Here is a 19,170-nt window from a genome sequence, read left to right as displayed (position 1 = left end):
CCCCCAATGGGCCACACCCACCCAATAGGCCACACTTACCCAGCACTCGATGATGCATGTGGGTTTTGGGTTGCATTTTGGGCACTTGGTCTCTAAAAGGTTCGCCATCACTGGTTTATCTCATGAAACAGTTAACATGAAAGGTTTATTTATTTACAAAGACTATCATGAACAGCTTGTTCAATCACCAATAACTAATTATCAGTAGATGAACCAATAAAGTTGTGATCCATACAAGAACCCTTACTACTAGACTGTTGCTACTTCTTCCACACAGCCTAAAAATCTGATGGCAGATTATATTATTAGTTACTAAAATGTTGAGAGATGGGAACAATGAGGGCAGAATACTTATGTTTAATGTCAAGCAGAAAGAACATCTTAGTCCTATTGGATTTCTTTCTATCTAGTTTGTAAACAGTACTTGCTGTTCCCATGCTGAAAGAGAGATTTCCTAGAGGAATGACCCCAAGCACCACTTATACATTAGAAGTATGTACTGATTTTTGTAATTCGTTTTTGAAACCACATCTACTTCTGCCATAAAATAGACATTTATTTATTATATACAGAGAGACAAGGCTGTGACTACATGAAAATACAGCATGCATTTCATATTATCAATAGTATTATTAGTACTGCAAACATTTCATAAAATTTAATTTTGTTATGGATAAAATGCTTCATTCTGAATGGCTCCAGTAGTGTTTATAAGAGTAATAGTAGTGTCAGTAAAAAGTTATTTTAAATGTAAATAATTTATATGACAATAACCCACATGTGACTCTAATGTCAATCAGTCTCTTAAAGCCTTCCAAAACATGTGTTTGGAAGGATATATCCTTGCTTTAGTAGGGGGAAAGCTGTTCCCAAAACAGGAACTCTTACATAAAATACTTGCTTCTAACCACGTCTCTATTAGTGGGAACCAACTGATAGTTGAAAGTTACTACAAACTGTAACAAAAGTTACAGGCACCCAAAAGTATAAAAGTACTTCATAGATCTTTCTGACTGAATAGATATTTCCCTACTTATTAATTTAGGACAGACTAAAGCCTACTTTAAAAATATTAAATTGGTCTGTACAGTAGTCTGTTTCTAGCTCCTCAGAAACTGATCTTGCTTAATGATTTCCACATGTAAAATCTTGTCTTGGTTCAGTAACATCCTTTAAGCTGTTCCACATATTATAAAGAATGACCTGGTAGTATTTTGGGTAATTGCCTGTTGGATTCCAGTTGGGTGGTCATATTGTAAAGAAAGTAAAAATGGTAACACATAGAAACAATCAAAACAAAACAAAAGAGGAAAATGCATATTTAAGCAATTCTCTTATTGGTAAAATAATTCACTTCTTGTTATGTGACATTTGGGCTGCAATAAAAGTATTGTTAGACATGTCTCTGTTTGTAATATGTAAGAAAATTTTAGTTATTAGTTTATAATATATTATATTATAACATGAAGTTGTATCTTATTTTGTCTTATAGTTTCTTCCAACGCATTTTCATTTTTAAATGAAATTACCCAGAATTCTTCCAGACTATCACTTTTTCACCTATATAGTGTGAATGATTATCATTATTTGTATTTTCAGTTCTGCGACAAGGATTTTGAAATATTTTATTCAAAAAGAATGGCCTCTACAAATGGTCTGAATATATGAATATATATTATGAATATACCATAATACACATATTTTATCACTGCACTTTTTAATCAGGCTTAAACATCTATCCCAAAAGGAAGTCATGCAACCAACAAAGGTGCAATCAACAAATAGAAACATTTTTTTAAAATAATTTTTTTATATGTTGTTTTGTATAATGCAGGCATTATACAGTGGCTATATTGACAAATATTTGCTGGGTAAGGCAGAAGACGGTTGTAGCCTCAGGGCCCCATTTATGGGTTTGGGTTTTTTTTTTTTTTTTTTTGCAAGACTTAGCTGGCAGTTGGGTAAGATCCTAGTTGGGTTAAGATGACTATTATGGGATTACACAAGCACACACAAATACACAAAGTGTCTACTCAGCACACATAGAGATTATAATATATGTGTACCAACCAAACTGCCAACAGTTAGCTTTGATACTACAGACACCTATTTTTGGTGAGAAATTGAATCTAAGGTGCTCTTTGTCCTGTTCCTTCAGATGACCGAAAGTGCCTTTTTTTTGGCAACAGATAATAGCATAACCTTTGGCATGAAATGGCCAATTGCTTTATATGGACTGGTGGATCAAGATAGTACTTTATTATCTGTAAAAACTAACCATTTCTCCTCTGTAAATAAATTGGTAATAAATTACTTTATCTGAGACAAAAGAGATTTAAAATTATTTCTAGCATTTACTCATAATAAAGGGAAGAGAACCTTTGAATGCCTCCACACAATTTATCAGCATAAAATTGATGCAGAAGAGGCACCAATAGCATGGATATCTTCCCATATTATGGACTCTCATCCTTTTTTTCTATACGCCTCAAAACTTCAAGAGGATCAGTACACTGGCATTAACTACCAGTGCTGAATGATTTGCACAAGAACCTTTTTGCACAAGTGCTAGCCCAGGGTATCTAATGCCATTTTCACAAATGAAACCCCACATCAGCATTTTAATTGTCTTTCCAATGCAAATGAAAAATCTAATATTGGCAGGAATGCACATTCAGCTTAAGCATGTCTGATACTAGCATTGTGTTAACAGTATTTAATAGTTTCAAATCTGATGTTGATGTAGTGATGTTGCAAGAGTGCTTTGGGCTAATATATAAATAGGTGCACACTTCAGTGGGTAACAATGTGTGGAAAAAATAGAAGAGGACTCCATCATGATTCTTGGAGGATGAACTTGGAGCTCAACAGAACTTCTGATAAATGAGTTCTCTCCCTGTTCTTGGATTGCTTCACTGCAGGCTGTAGGTGGGGACTCAAATGATTAATATTTTCCTGTTTTTAAAAAAATATATTTCACTTAATAAACATAGGTTTGTGGCCTACTGTTTACAGACCAAAACGGTTGCAGCATTTTACTTTTTTGACAACCTTCTTTAGTACTTGAGACAAATCTGGTAAATATGTAAATATGTGAGACAAGATCAAACTGTATTTTACCTTAGTGAGCCATGAGAACCCTATCTGTCTGAACGTAAGAGAATTCAGATCTGAAGCAGTGCTTCTCTTCTGCACCCACCTCTGGTTTATTATTCCCCCCCTCCCCCGTATGGCATCCTTGGATTGGTTCCAACAGAACAGGGAGACCTAAAATTCTTAGGCCTAAAACGAGAAGCCCAAAATGCGCAGTATTTAAAAAGAACCGAACTATAGATGCCATTTGATGATGATCGAGCGAAATGACAAGGTGCCTTGAATGTTAAGTAGTTTTACAGTTAGTGCTGCAAAGTCTGTGGGTGGGATACCATCCGGCGCCTCCACTTTGCAGAATCTCTTCACAGCAACAGAGCGAGACCAATTATCATTTCCCCAGAGACGCTCCACCGAAAGAGACCTTTTCTACCCGCCGCATTTACACTACGACCCCCCAGGGGAAGGGATGGAGAGAGGGATGTGGTGCGTGCCTACGTGCGTGCCTGCTTCTCCTCTCGCTCGCTCTGTTCCTCTTTTCCTCACAAGTTGTACAAATCGACTTGGGAGATACCAAGGCTAGCCTTTTAGGGGATCCCGAGCGCTTTCGGCGGCTACTTCGCGTTCGCTTTTTCACTTTTACCCCCCGCACCCACCCCGCCTGCCGCCCCCCGTTCTCCATCCTCTCCCCGTCGAATCTATTCGCCAGTCCCCAGTTCCAAACCTTGTTTGCAGACACACGCGCGCACACACACACAAACACAGACCCAGACACCAGAGGGAAGGAACGCGCGGCAGACCTTTCGCGCGCGCGCCTGTGCGCTCGCTCGCGCGGTTCTGTGCGCGCCCCCGCCTAGCCTTCCGCGCAATATGTATATCGTGTAATTTTATTTTATTTTATTTCCCTCCCTTCCTTCCTCCCTTTTGCATTCTTGCAGTTAGTACGCCCAGTTGCTTCCTGGTTAGAGCTTACTGGATGGGGGAGGGGCGGCGCAGGCAGCAGCGGAAACTCGGCGCTTCAGATAAGAGCGCGCCCTGCACAGCCGTCGGCGACAGTCTTTTTGCACTGCAGCTGCCGGAGGTTTTAGGGCGACGAGAATGCCGCTGTGACAAGGCGAGTGGCGCGTCCCATCTCCCCCCCTTTTCTCTCCCTTCCCCCCCTTTTCCCCAGTGCTTGTTTTGGTTCTATTTATTTATGCTTTTTGTTTTTTTAAAAAATAAGGTTTGGGAGGGTCATCCTTTCCCGAATACCTCCAAAATGCCTTGGTCGACCCGTCTAAGATCTGATGGTTGCCTCTGAAAAAATGTTGAGAGGTAAGGCGTCTTTCCTTGTTGTCGATCAAGACTGGCGGGGAAAGGCGGGGGAGGGGGGGAGAGGGAGAGAAAGCAGTGCTTTACGTTTCAATTGGACTGCGCTTTAGATTGGAGCCGCATATGCCGCCTTGGCTCTCCACGTCCCGGGGCTGGGGAAGCGGAGGACACGAGAGGAGGGCCGCCGCCGGTGGAGAGTCAAGGTCTCCGCCACAGTTTTAAGGATTTCTTCTCGCTCCCCTCGCCGAGCTTAAAAAAAAAAGAAAAGAAAGGCAAAAGGTCGCAGTTGCAGTTCTGTTTCCAGCCGCCGTTTCCTCTCTTGCTGCGGGTTCTCCGTTTGTGTGTGTGTGTGTGTGTGTGTGTGTGTGTGAGAGAGAGTCAGCGGGTGCCCCTGCTTTGCAGGGTCGTGCAGTTTTGCAATCTGCACAAACGCACACACAAACATGCACACTCGCGCCCAAAGGCTGAGGCTAAGCAGGTGTACGAAAAGGCCCCCTTTCCTCGCTGACCTTTGTTTAGGGCTTATATTACTCCTGAACTTGGCGTTGTTGCCGCGTGTCCCTTATTTTAGACCAACGCCGCTCTACTTGGCTGTCGGAGTAGGACACTTGACTTTGACAGGCCTCGCGTATCACAGCGCTCCATATTGCAGCCACCCCTCCGAGGCTCAAGCGTTACCTCCCATGACAAAAATTAGAAGCACGATTCCTCCCTATTTTTTTTCCTTGTTGAGGGAAAAATAAGAAATATTTGAAGTGTGCTGTAAAGCGGGAGCCCACTGGTTTTTGTTTTTTGTTTTTGAAAGGCTGACACATTGCCTACCGCATTTAGATTAACATGTGACATGTTTAGTTGTACTTCCTTATATGGAGAGCACTATAATTTGGCATCCAGGGGGATTTGCTCAGGTTTACAAGTTCTGGAGAGCCCTAAATTATATGCAAGTGTTGTGGATTTGCTTGTATTTTGATTGAGTAGGGTGCAGATAATTGTGTGGCTTTTACGAAAAATGTACTTCATGTGTGCGGAAAAAAAAATCCGGTGAAAACGTGGTGATTTAGGGTTTTTTCTGGGAATGTTAAATGTGGTGCAGTGTATGGTAGCGTCTGCAAAGTAGATAACTGGCACAATTAAGGTTAAAAAAGCCAGCTCACTTGCTTTACCCAGAGCTTCTGCATTCTCAAGTGAGTTATCAACAGGCATTTGATTTTAGTTAACATGAACAAAACTCCAAGGGAAAAAAGTTAGAGGGGCTCCCCTCTCCTTTGAATGCATATGTTTAGGTAGAGTATTCCATTTGGATTGTATACAAACATAAAAGGATAATTTGCAAATGTTTGTGATTCTTAGAAACAAAAAGTCTTATACTGACAGTTTATATGTGTAAATATTTTTAATTATAGGAATGAATATACATTTGATAAATAAACATGTTATAATATATATTGAATGGCTGTACTGCCTGGACATATGCTTCCAAATATGTAATGGTGCCAGCCAGATGGGCAAAGAAGAGTTGTCAGAATTTTCAAAATCCAGAAAACGCTTTGAGACATAGAAAAGTTAAGTGGCTAAGACTTGGAATATGTATTAAGAGAGAACAAGGCAAAAGTGAGTATAATTAGTTAATGGTTGCTATGTAAAAGGTCCGATTTGGATTGTACAGGTGTCAAGGGATGGATTGTTTAAAGAGTTTTCAATGGTCTGGAAAGGAGTTTGTTCAGTCGTGTTGCAAAATGTGGCATTGACCACCATGACTAAAGAGGATTAGAGAAAAGCTCTTGTGGGAGACTTAGCAAAGGTAGACAGAGGCTGAAGTTTCCAAAATGTGAAGTATGCTTGTTACTGCTATGTAGGATATTTTAAAAATAATGGAAAGTCATTTGCTTGTCTGATTTTGAAGCAGTATAAAGTAGCAAACCTGTGACAATCTATTTGTAAGTCTAATTGAATTCAGTGGGTTCTTTTTGTAGAGACACATAATATATGGTAAATAGTATTTATTTTTGTTATATTGTTATATATTATTTTGGTAACAATTGTTGCACTTTTATAATAAATAATTTATTAGACCTGGCCAATATTTGGTAGATCTATAGGAGAAAGACAAAATGTTTAAATTTAGATAGCAAAAAGATAGGTATCTTTCAGTCATTAAGATAGGTCAAAAGTGACAGAGCAAGAATCTGAGGGAAAGGAAGAAAAGATGAATGATAGGTATATTAATTATCAGCAGACAATAAAGTAGTTAATTATCCAGTAGAATATATGCTGATTACTTTGTTGCACCAATCAAATATTAAGTGCTTCCAGGGAAATATCAAATTAAAAACCTAGTTCTTTATGAAACAAATCTAATAGGGTAACGTTGGCCTAGTCTAGACATCACACTCTGCAATTGCTAAATCATTGCTAAGAGTGAGTCTGCCTTTTTCTTTTCTTGTTCTTCTTTCCCCTGAGCTTGTATATTTTCTTTTGTTTTCTGGCTGTTGGCTCCAATTGTGATTTATATATATAATACTATAATGACATCTGGTTTGGAATAATTATATTCACTAACCATTATTTATTGATAAACCAGAATTTGAAATTGGGTTTTGAATTTAAAACAAGAGAAATAAGAAACTTTTTGTAGTTGTAAGTAGTGTACATTAGTTTAAGCTTTGCAGAAAGCTGTCCTTACTGCTTTGTCCAAAAAGTGTTTGTGTGTGTGCTCGTGGGGTGGGGGGGGGAGGAGCTGTATTTGTACCAAATAAGGTTGAATGTTTGTTACACTGTAACATTTGATCCTGAACATTGCTTCTTGGTATACAGTAGGAAGAAAAGTAATTACAATTGACAAAATTTGAGTGCTATGCACTCCAAATACAAAGCAGATTGTATTTAGCCCTTGCAAAAATCAAATGATACAAGATATGGAGGGATGTATTTCTAGGACCCATGACTTACGTATGCAGAAAAGAGGCCTGACATGGTATATATGTGTGACCTGTGCAATATCTTGACTTTTCTAGTTGAGCATATTGAGTTATATATATTAGCCTTGGAAGCTTCTTTAGAAGTATTGAACATCTTAATTACTTAGAAAAAGATTGATATAAAGAAGGACGTTAGGAAAGCTCAAGTTTGTGATGTATTATAAATGTGGCAAACCACCATTATTACCTTAAAACATTTTTTAATGTAGCAGCTGTTTAAGTATTCATAGCTAACCAGTTCCTTCTTGAATTGTTAAAGGTGTAAAGTATAGGGCTGCCATGCAAAACTACTATTCTAAGTTTGAGATCTTGAATATCTTGTATCTTGAGCAGATTGTTGAAAAGGAATTCAGAAAGCTGATATATAATCTTAAAGAGGCCATTTGTTGGTATTTACTTTTCACCACAACAAATTATTATGTGATAAGACCATCTTCTTTGGATCAATATTTTTAATATCAGTGATATTGCCTTTGGCTACCTAATTTGTATCATCAACCTAGCATCCCTGTGACTCACAACTAGGGAAGTAACAGGAGCTCTTTATTTGGCCTACCTATTGAGTGCTGAATTTTTTATACATGTTGGAAAAGTATTTCTTGACTTTTATTTATGATCAGGATTCAGAATTCACTTTCATAAATTCTAAAGCATGGTTCATGTCTTTTATGATATTGGGATGTTTGTTTTTATTTAAACCAGGCATGTCAAACTCACAATGTCATGTGACGTCGCGCAACGTATCGGGCCGGTTTTGCCATTGTCTGCAATGGGGTGGGTGCAGCTTCCACGTGACGCATCCGGCCCATGGGCTGACAGTTTGACACCTCTGATTTAAACGTACCTTATAATAAAGTAATTTTGAAAGATCCCATTTCCCACTGTTTGCTGTTAAATGAAAGTATATTTGTGTGTGCGCGTGCGCATGCTGGTTAGTATTTTTAACATACAAGTGTTAAACATGCCTTGTTAAAAACATATAGTTGGATATAATTTTTTAAAATCGTATTGTACAATTTAGCTTTGGCAATATTTTATTTATTTGTAGCACATATGGCTACTAAGTAACAAAAAATACTCAATTGCCAAAAGAAAATATTTTTCTTTTAGACTACAAAGCAAAAATTATATCGTCAGTGTATCTGATGTGTGACTGTTGATTTCTTTGTGAGCTAAGTCCTTACAATGTTTTCCTTTTCATAGGAATTTAGAAATGAATATGAATGTCACATTTAACACAAATGTTAATGTCCACCATTAAAGGGGATTTTCATTATTTACAGATCAGCAAAATGACACTGGATTCACATAGCATAATAAGCCACAATTTAACTGGTTTATTGAATTGTGAAGTCATAAATCTAGTGGTTCTCATATGATTAAATGAACCACATCAAGGTTTGTGTGATGTGTGAACTTGGTCATTCTGTTCTTCATTGAGAAAGAATTGATTGCAACATGTTATTTATTGAGTTGGATAGAATTTCATTTGATTTGGCGTAATCTATAGAAAGTTTATTTAATAACATTTTGAATAATATAATTTGGATAGCATGTGAAAACCTGCCCTTCTTTGAAAGGACAGGAGGAATTGTTGCATCAGAAACACAAAGCTCTTTAACATTTCCTTATTTTAGAAGTGCTCATTGTTTCTTCAGTTCTTCAAGATGAGTTGGGAACAAATTAAAACTACTTTATGGATATACTAAATATTAGACAATTAGTGTGTGTGCTTTAAAGCTTTTAACTGTGCACAAAAAGTGCAAATGATCATATTACTCATTAGTTTTAGGATTTAGTAAACATCTTTTGAAATAGCATTAATTAATAACAACCTGACTAAAAAGCAACTATTTTGGGTTGCTGAGAAATGTCATAGATTATGGATTGAAATTTGAGATTCCCAGAAGAGATGGACTATTGTACAGAAAACACTGCAAAAAGTTTTAAATAAAGCAAGCTGCAACACTTCCTTCTTGGGACTAAGAATTAGCAGACATTCCCTAGGCTGCAAGTACAAACATACCTTTGGCTGTCTGTTTTATGTACAACCTTTAGTTGCAAATTTTAAGAGAGAGGTAATGGACAATGCAGAAGGTGGGGAAGCCCAATAATTTGCAGGATGGGCTTAACACCTCCTGATATTCACAACTCTATGTTAGTGCCAGTTAGATGTGTTATTTAGTTGTCAATTACTGTCATTTTGAAAATAAGTAGGGAGAAACACACACGAGAATAGTAACAGATATAAGCTTAAAAATATTTGCCATTAAGATATTTATTATTGCTAGAGATGCAGTACTATGCTTTACTCTTATGCATTTGCTATTGAAGATTAAAATATGACCTTTACAGTAAAGAAAAGAATTACGTAACATTTTAAATGTAAGCAGTCAGTTTACAAGATGAGCTTTTGTACAGTCTATTTTCTAGAGAAATACCAATTGTTCTCTATGGTATATTATTTGAGCTACTGGATATTGTCTATTAAAACTGCCATATTTTCACAGAGTATATTGATAAATATTTAAGCTGTTGCAGTCACATTTCCCAAAACATAATTCTGTCCCTATTTTTCCTGGGTTTGTTCTTTAACTGATATTCATGAACTAGTTTTTGTCTTCCATTTTCCTGATTAAGTTAAAACAATTACTTTCTTAAAGAGTGAATAATGTGACAAAATAAATACTGTTTCCTTGCAGAAGCTCTAGTGATTTGGAATCTGACTGCCCCTTAAATGCTCAAGAAGCCATTAGAATGTGCTCTATTAAAGCCTGGAACAATATTCCTCATTTATATTGCTGTATGTGGAATTGTAGAACCCATACAAATATATCTAAATGTCACATTATAGAATAAGGAAAAAATTAGGACCCTTGTGATCATTATGTGCTGAGAAGACACTCTTGAGTGATACATGAGATAAAATAAAGTCAAATCTTTATTATAGCCAAAGAACAGGATCATACATGAGTATTAGGTATGAGCAGTTCTTTCTAATACAAAAAAAGTAACATTTAGAGCTGCAGTGCAATTCTTAGTGTTGCAATAATTGTCCAAATAAGACTTTTTTTCTTAACTGGCTTTAGAGTGTCCATTGCTTATTGTACTATGTGTTCACTACAGACCTCCTGGTGAATCCTTCCTACTATATTTTTAGGATTCACACATGTATGCTGGCAATTTGTGAATGTCTGCCAACTCAGACACATTGATAGATGCTGGCATGTATGTGGATACAGATCTCAGCTATTTTATATGTCCAGAAGTAAAAGGGTAAAATTTCTTCTTTTTCATTAAAGGAAAAATCAGTTGTAATGAATTCATTTAATTCAATTGGGACCATGAACATTTCACCAAATTTTGAATATCCACTATAAGTATCATGAATAATAATTTAATAATATATAACAGATAAAAATTGCCTCTTGACTGGTTCAAGTCCTTGACTTGAAAAATGAAGTCAGTTTCAAGAATTGGAATGAAGCTATAATAATTAAGTTTTTATGGATATGTTTGTAACTTTCAAGTTTTTGTCTTACCATGCTTAAAGAAATTTGCAGCAGGCCTTATGTAGAAATCCAGATTCAAAAGGCAATATGTGCTAAGTATGCACTTTCTGATTCTTATTTGAGTCTTCAAATCTGGATTAGTGTAGAACCCTATTACGTCATATGCAAACTTTTTTGAAATTATCTTAAACAGCTCTGGATCTCACATATAGTGCGTGGATTGTATTTCCATCTATAAAGATTCTATATCCTAAGTTTGTATTTTGATGTATATTTTGGTGTATATTCTTTACATCTTTCTTTACATCTTTAATATGTTCAATGTTTTGACTAATAGCATGTAAATTTATTTCTATTTATCTTATAATTTTCATAACTGATCCAAATAAAAAGACTGGGCTGGATTACAGCATGTTAAAATGTATGTATGCAGCAACATATATATATATATATATATATATATATATATATATATATATATATATATATATATATATATAAGTCAATTCTTCCCAGGAGTAACATTTAACTATTTCAAGGCTTGGGGAAATAAAACAGCAGTGATCTTGTATATATGCTCTGAAAGTGTAGGGAAGTGTAGGGAATTCAAAAAATTAAGCTGCCATGGAGAAGGTCTGCTGTCTCAGCCATGACTTTTTCATTATAGGTAGTTCTCGCTCAGTGACTGTTATGTTGTTTGCAACTGTTTGAAGTTATGACAGCATGGAAAAAAGTGCTTTGCAGCCCCCCAGAGCTGCCTTATCTATATACATGTAATAAAATTAATGACTGCTACAATTATGACAATTGACTGTCATGGCCTTTTTTACACACTTTCACACCTTCCTCTCATCTTGGTTAATTGAATTTTAATTGAATTATAGTGTATGGTTTTTATTGTTTTAATATTTATATCATGTTTTATTTATATAGCTTTAAGCCACCTAGAGTTGCCTCGGTGACATGGGCATTATAGAAGTGGAAATAAACCTTCCCCAGTCAGAGCCAATTAATGAATGCAGAAGAACCACAAAATCATGCATCAACTAATTCAGTGGGAACTAAGGAACAATTACTGGGACCAACGTTCCTGAATATTTACTCATTCGTGGAGAATTACAGGTTGAGTTTATTTTGCCCCTCCTACAGCCAGACTACTTCCTGGCACCGCCCTGGGATTTCCATGGCATGAGGATGGCACTGTTCAGCTGAGTGTCATCAGTATAAAGTAATGCTTCAAAGTTTGTAAATCTTTTTGAATTTTCAACTGCATAAATATTGTGTTGGGGATATGATGGGATTGTCCCACTTTAGATTAAGTTAGTAGATTAGGAGATGATCCCAATTCCACCTTGTTTTTGTATTAGTCCATTTTATCTACTCTCAGTTAATTTTAATGTTTTTATTTTTAATGCTGAAAGTTTTTAATGTTCTTATCATTGTTATATTGTAAGCCTCCCAGAGTTGCTTGACAATGAGATGAGTGGCACATTAAATAAACAAAACCTAAAACATGATCCATTTTCTACACAAGTCCTAAAAGCAAAGAGTATCCAAATAAGCAAATGAGATGTTATTATACTTGTTCATATTTATTGAGGAAAATACATCTGTGCTACATTAGAAAGATACTCTTTTATCTTATTAAAACACATTTTCTGAGTTGTGAGTAAAGATATTTTGTGTTTAGAATTTCAGACTTCATGTGCCAGAAGATAAATATACTTAAAGTGTTGTTTGTTTAGCTTATTTAGGATAACAAAGTGATTAGTCACATGACAAGCATAAATCTGACAAAGTAATATCAACATTGGGACTGTACTCCCATAATTTTTTTCCTGAAAGATAAATAAAATATTATAAACATATCCTGACTGTCTTCAGTAATCCTTGTTGAGCTGACCTTAAAAAGGTTTGATGAGGGTGTTATGCATTTTTGAATACACTTTGCATTAATTTTGACTAGAAAAAAGTAGATAAAATTATATATGCATTTATATAAAGCAAGTGGCTCAATCTTCAATCTATTTCTACAAAGAATTAGTTTTTATTTATTCAAAGGAAAATAATATGTAATTTCAGTGGTGGTGACATAGCTTTGTGTGAGACACTGAATAGTGTTTTAAAGGTGCAAACATGTTTTATATCAAATGATAAAACTAAATTAAATTCTAAATTAATAAGGTAAAATATTTGGGGGTGATGTTGTCTGTTTCTAATGTAAAATTATTTAAAAATAATTATGAAAGGTTGTGGGTCAGGGTACAGAAGGACTTGAAGAATTGGGAGAAGTTGCAATTATCCCTCATGGGAAGAATTGCAGTGATAAAAATGAATATTCTACCCAAGTTTCTTTTTTTGTTTCAAATGTTACCGATTTTGAAAAATGAGATTAACCTAAGTGAGTGGCAGAAGGGTCTTAATAAATTTATTTGGGCAGGGAAAAAGCCAAGGGTTAAGTTTAAAATTATGCAAGACTTCCGTGAGAGGGGTGGACTCAAGGTACCAAATTTGAAATTATATTATGATGCGGTGGTTTTAACACTAATTAGTGATTGGGTAAATTTGACAAATCCTGAGATACTTCATTTAGAGGGATGGGATTTACTTTATGGGTGGCATGCCTATTTAATATTTAATAAAAAAATGGATTGGGTCTTTAAATCTCATATTTTAAGAATCTCTTTACTTAGGACTTGGAGAAAATATTATAAAAGTGATTTTAAAGTTCCATTATGGGCCATACCTTGGCATGCGATAGAAGGCATAAAAAGAGGTGTAAAAATGGATATGGTGTCTTATAGTCAGCTACTTAGATGGGATGGGCAAAACTGGCAGTTAAGATTACGGGAAGATTTAGCGCAAGAAAATATTATTTATTCTTGGTTCCAATATAGGCAACTAGTAGATAAATGGAAGGTGGATTGTAAATTGGGTTTTCTTAGAGAAGATGGAAATCTTATTAAGCAAGTCAAGGATCAAAGACAAACCCACATCAAGAGAATCTATGGGGTATTAGTTGAAATGGACTCAGAAACGGAATTAATTAAAGACTGCATGATTAGATGGGCGCAGAATTTTGGTGTCCCAGTCTCATTGGACATCTGGGAAACCATTTGGGTGAGAAATGTCAAATTTACACAAGCACAGAACCTTAGGGAGAATTTTTATAAAATGTTTTATAGATGGCACCTTGATCCACAAAAAAATGTCTCTTATGTACCCTGACGTACAACCCAAATGTTGGAGATGTGGTTATACGGATGCTTCTTATTATCATATTTGGTGGTCATGCAGAGAGATAAAAGCATTTTGGATCAAAATATGGTGGAATATCCAGAGAATTTTTAGAAGGAGGGTAAAATTTACTCCGCAATTATTTTTGTTGGGCATTGTTACAGATTGTGATACAAAGGAGGTTGTATTGATGTTAAATTTGATTACAGCCGCCAGGCTGTTAGTAGGACAATACTGGAAGAAGGAATCTTTGCCTACATTGCAGGAATGGTTTCTTAAAGTAGCTTATCTGGCGGAAATGGCAAAGATTTCGGTTTTCTTAAAGCAACAAACGCAAGAGAAGTTTCTTGCCGTTTGGGACAAATGGATAAAATTTATACAATTTAGATTGGGTATAAGAAAATATCACATAGCTTTTTCATAAGTTTTATTTTTATATATAGAGAATGTTATATATAGATATTTTTTTATATATATATAAATATAAATTTTTTAATTTAATTTCTTATCTTTATTTGTTAATTTTTAACTAAGCCTATATTCTGCTCTGGGAAGCTCAGGGGGGGAAGGGAGGGTGTTTGTGAGGGGTGGGGGATGGGGTTTTTTTTTATATGTGATGTTTAGTTTTTTTCTGTATATGTTGTTTTTTGTTTTGTATTGTTTTTGTCTTTTTGTAAAATTTATAAAACTTTCAATAAAAAAAAAAAAACTAAATTAAATTCTGAAGCCTTCAGATAAGTTGCATTGTTACTTGTTATTTGCTAATAATTAGATGCTAACAATGTTTTTCATAGGAGCTATCATTTAGTATAAACTACAGGTAACATAAATGGTCATATATCTGATTTCATTGCAAATGAGATTTTCATGTAAGCTACAGAGAAATCATACATCAGATTATTTTCTTCATTTGTGACTGTGGACTTCAGAAAGACAAGAATGCACATTGCTGGGTCTGCCCTTAATGCTGTAGTTTTCTGTCTTCAACATTATTGCAGTTATTATGACAATTATACACATGCACAAAAGTTTCCATGTTTGCCGTTTGTTAAATGGTCTAGAATGCAGGATAACGATTACACACAGATGTTATCACTAATCCAAGACATTGATATAGTATTGATCACTGGAAAAGTCACATGGAAATAATTTAAAATCACTTTCAACCATATGTTAGCTGGAAAATATAGCATTTATATACACAAGAAATTCAATTACCATAGCCAGAAGAGGCAGACAGAGCTTGGAACATTTGTATCATCCAAAACTCAGTGCTATGAACAGCCACGTTCAATTCTCTAAAAGTGTTTCAATCCATCAATAAATTATGTCCATGCAAGTCGCAAACAAAAAATAAATACAAAAACAAAACAAAACCTAGACTCTAGATCAATGGTGGCGAACCTTTTAGAGACCGAGTGCCCAAACTACAACCCAAAATCCACTTATGCATCGCCGGGTGCCAGGTGAGCGTGGCCACCGAGTGGGCATGGCTGCTGAGCTGTCGGCTCGTGCTCACTCACTCGCTGTCTGCTCTGACTTGTGCTCGCTCTCGCTGTCTGCAGCAAATGCTGCTTCCGCCGAAAGTTGTTCCTTTTATAGCCTCTGGACTATTCCCAGACTCCACATGCACGGAGAGCTGTGCATGCACGGAGAGGAGGAGGGAACAGCTCGGCCCAGCAATGGCTCGCGTGCCATCAGAGATGATTCTGTGTGCCACCTGTGGCACGTGTGCCATAGGTTCGCCACCACAGCTTTGGTTCTTTACTATATAATAGTAGTTGTATAATAATATAAAGAATAGATAACAATATTAATATAGGAACTTACAGATTTTATATCACTAGCTCCAGAATCAATCCCAAAGGACTTCTGGCAAACTGTAAGGGGTATGTTTGTGTAAGTGTGTGTCTACATCCTTGCCTTAGGTGATAAGCTATTCTATAGGAGGGGAGCCTTTGTTGAGAACATCTGCTTTTGGGCCTTCTCATGTCATATGTCCTGCTAAGTGAGAACCCTCAGCATGTGTTCTTTATTCAGGTCAGAGGGACAATTCATTAGAGAAAGGTGGAGTTTTAGGTAAGAATGCATGAAATCTTGAACATGAAATCAGTGGACCCACCCAAGTACTATAATTGTTATGTGGGGTTTCAAATTATTTTTTTTATGGGGAAGATTGTCTAGAATGTGTGATTGTATCTTGCACTTGGTGTTTGCTGATCTCTGCTTTAATAGCAAGTCTCATGTCTCTTGTTTGCTTTTATAAACTGCCTATATGGCTTATGGCTTGGCCTTTGAAATAGGCAGTCCCAGATCAAGAACAAGATCCATTCCTGAACCTAGAAAGTTTAAATTCCCTAAGTTTAATTTGTATTTAATTAGAACTGGTTATTTAGTGTTATTTAGCCAAATGCTTTTCTTAGTATATAGTATTTATTTATTTATAATCTTAAGACACTACCAAAATAATTCCTAGGTCCTTGGTTAGGATTTGAATTATTAAATTTCCACCAATGCTAAACTGTGAATCTTAAGATTACCTATATATAATAATAATGAAAGGACTTTATTGATGGATTAAAATCGCCGAATTCAATGAAATATCTGGCTGACTGTGAATAACAATAATAATAATAATATCCATTAAAAAGTCTGGATAAATAGACATTGCAATACCTGGAGAGAACAGAACAGAAACAAAAGAATTGGAGAAAATCACAAAATATAAAGACCTGCAAATGAAAGTATGACTGTGGCAAAAGAAAGCGAAAAACAGGTTCCTTGGGCGTAATTCCAAAACATCTGAGCACTGCCTGAAGATCATCAGCACTGACAAATTGTAGTCAATTGCAAAAGGCAGCTTTACTCAGAACAGCTTACATCTTGTGATGATACTTTTAACATTAAACAACATCTGTCTATCCCAGGTCCATGTAGACATTTGTCTATCCCATGTAGACATTTGTCTATCCCATTTTGTATAGACAAAATGCCAGATCCAGTCTAAACGTTTGGCTGACTATGCAACCTATAATTTAAATAATAATGAATCAATATAATAATAAGTTTGTTTAGATAGAAAAAAAGAAAAAGGATTGTTATTAAAGGTTAATAATAACACTCAGGAAAACATTGAACAGCTTCAGCTGTTTGTCGGCAGGAAAAAAAAAACACTGTCCACCATTTTTAGTAATGACCAGTCAGTTTGTAAATACAATATGAGTTGTTTGCAAGTCAGAAATAACTCGGGGCTGTCTAGTTATCAGTTCATCTTTACTTCATAGTGAAAAATAATTTATTCCCATTAATAGCAATGTTTAATGATTGCACTATTCTTGATGATGAAAGGAAGCACTTCATCTTTGCTGTATTCCTATTTTTTTTTAATGTGAGCTTTAGCAAAATAAGTCCTATTGTCTTTTCTCTTGGTGTTCCTCTGAGGACAGACCAAAACAGAGTAAAAGTTTTTGACAGAGGTACATATTATGTTTCTTGAAGGAAGTTGAAAAAGAACCTTTTTAATTTACAGATGACTAATTTAAAATATTACTTAAACTGACTGGTATAAAATATGATCAAACAGTTGCTAATTATATTAAGTCAGTTGAGAGGAAATTGGAAATGAAGACATTCAGCAGGGGAAAAGAGGAGACTAATGCACCATTAAAAGCTTTAGGAGACTTAGTTAAGAAAACAGTGAAGACTCAGGTTTGCAGATGAACTAAATAGAAGGCTTTTGTACTTACCTGGTAAATATACTCTACGCTCCTCCCTTTCCCATATAGTAGAGTAAATTATCTTTAAACAGAAAATTTACTTTTATACAGGTAGTCCTCAAATATAACAATTCATTTAGTGACAGGCACTGAAAAAGTGACTTATGACCATTTTAAACATGATCATTGCAGCGTCTCCATGGTCACACGATCAAAATTCAGATACTTGGCAACTGACTCATATTTATGACAGTTGCACAACCATGATCACATTTTGCAACTTTCTGACAAGCAAAATCAATGGGAAAGACAGATTCACTTAACAACTGTGGCAAGAAAGTTTGTAAAATGGGGCAAAATTCATTTAAAATTGTCTCACTTAGCAACAGAAATTTTGGGCTCAGTTGTGATTGTAAGTTGAAAACTACTTGTAGTGTAGTTGTTGCCATCCTCATTATTTCTTGTTCTTTATTTAGTATAAATAATCCAGGTCATCTTAACCAAAAAAATAGCCAATTAAATCCACTTGGAGACAAGACTTTATGATTGCATAGGGCATAAGATTAAGTGGTTGACTCGGTCCTCTCCATGTATTACAACAATCTTAATTTGATTTCTTCCAAGGATAGTGATATATGGTGACACCTAACCATACCGGCTTGTAATTTGGGGAATGTTTGCTCAATATAACTGAAGAACGCCAGGTGAAGGAAGATTGCACAAAATTCTTGAGAGAATGTAATTTAAAACTTACATTCTATGATCATCTGACATTTTGTTATGTTTTTACTGAATTTAAAGTTTTCATATTGGGAAAAAAATAACAAAATATGGCAAAAATTATTATGAATTCTGACTTCAGATATGCTTAAATGCTAACCATGTCACATATTCTAATGTCTTAAATTGCCATACAAAGTTGTATTGAAGCCAACTTGAGATTTTAAAACAGACCTACCCAAATATTAGGCTCATGGAATTTCTAGAGTTAGTTTACAGTTTCACTAAGCGACCAATCTAAAACTAACTAATGGGAACAGTGAGGCATCTATTAGAAAATTAATAGCTCAGAGTAAGTCAGTTATCATGAACACTTCACAAATCCAACGTAGGAGTGACCATAATATGTAGTGCAAACTACAACTTGTAGTCGTCAGTCTTCAGTTGTGTGGATCACTATCTAACTGCATCTAACTTACTGTTCATCTAGTCTAAATTTGAAAATGTGTGAATGGGTGGGTGAAAAGCTTTTAGACTGTAGCTGTCTGCAAAGTATATAGAGAAGATACTGATCTGCTTATTGCTTAACCCTGATTTAAAAAGAGG

General features: G+C 35.6%; 1 protein-coding gene across 16 annotated transcripts in view; it reads left to right on the top strand.

Annotated features, from left to right (window-relative positions):
- The first annotated feature begins 3,962 nt into the window (after positions 1 to 3,962).
- Positions 3,963 to 19,170, top strand: part of MBNL1 (muscleblind like splicing regulator 1) — a 195,100-nt gene continuing 179,892 nt past the window's right edge. For 15 of the 16 annotated variants that reach the window (XM_039358011.1, XM_039358013.1, XM_039358010.1 and 12 more), the window contains exon 1: positions 4,308 to 4,404. Coding sequence is in view for 1 of the 16 variants with exons in the window: in XM_039357999.1 (XP_039213933.1) it covers positions 4,067 to 4,204 (138 nt within the window). In the remaining 15 variants the exon portion in view is untranslated. Of the gene's footprint in view, positions 4,205 to 4,307; positions 4,405 to 19,170 lie in introns of those variants that run through there. The other variant, XM_039357999.1, reaches the window with a different exon arrangement.

Source organism: Crotalus tigris, unplaced genomic scaffold (genome assembly GCF_016545835.1).
Source record: "Crotalus tigris isolate CLP2741 ecotype Arizona unplaced genomic scaffold, ASM1654583v1 scf7180000018970.2248101, whole genome shotgun sequence".
Lineage (NCBI taxonomy): Eukaryota > Metazoa > Chordata > Lepidosauria > Squamata > Viperidae > Crotalus > Crotalus tigris.
Note: the sequence above shows the minus strand (reverse complement) of the source record. Positions and strands in the feature narration are given on the sequence as shown.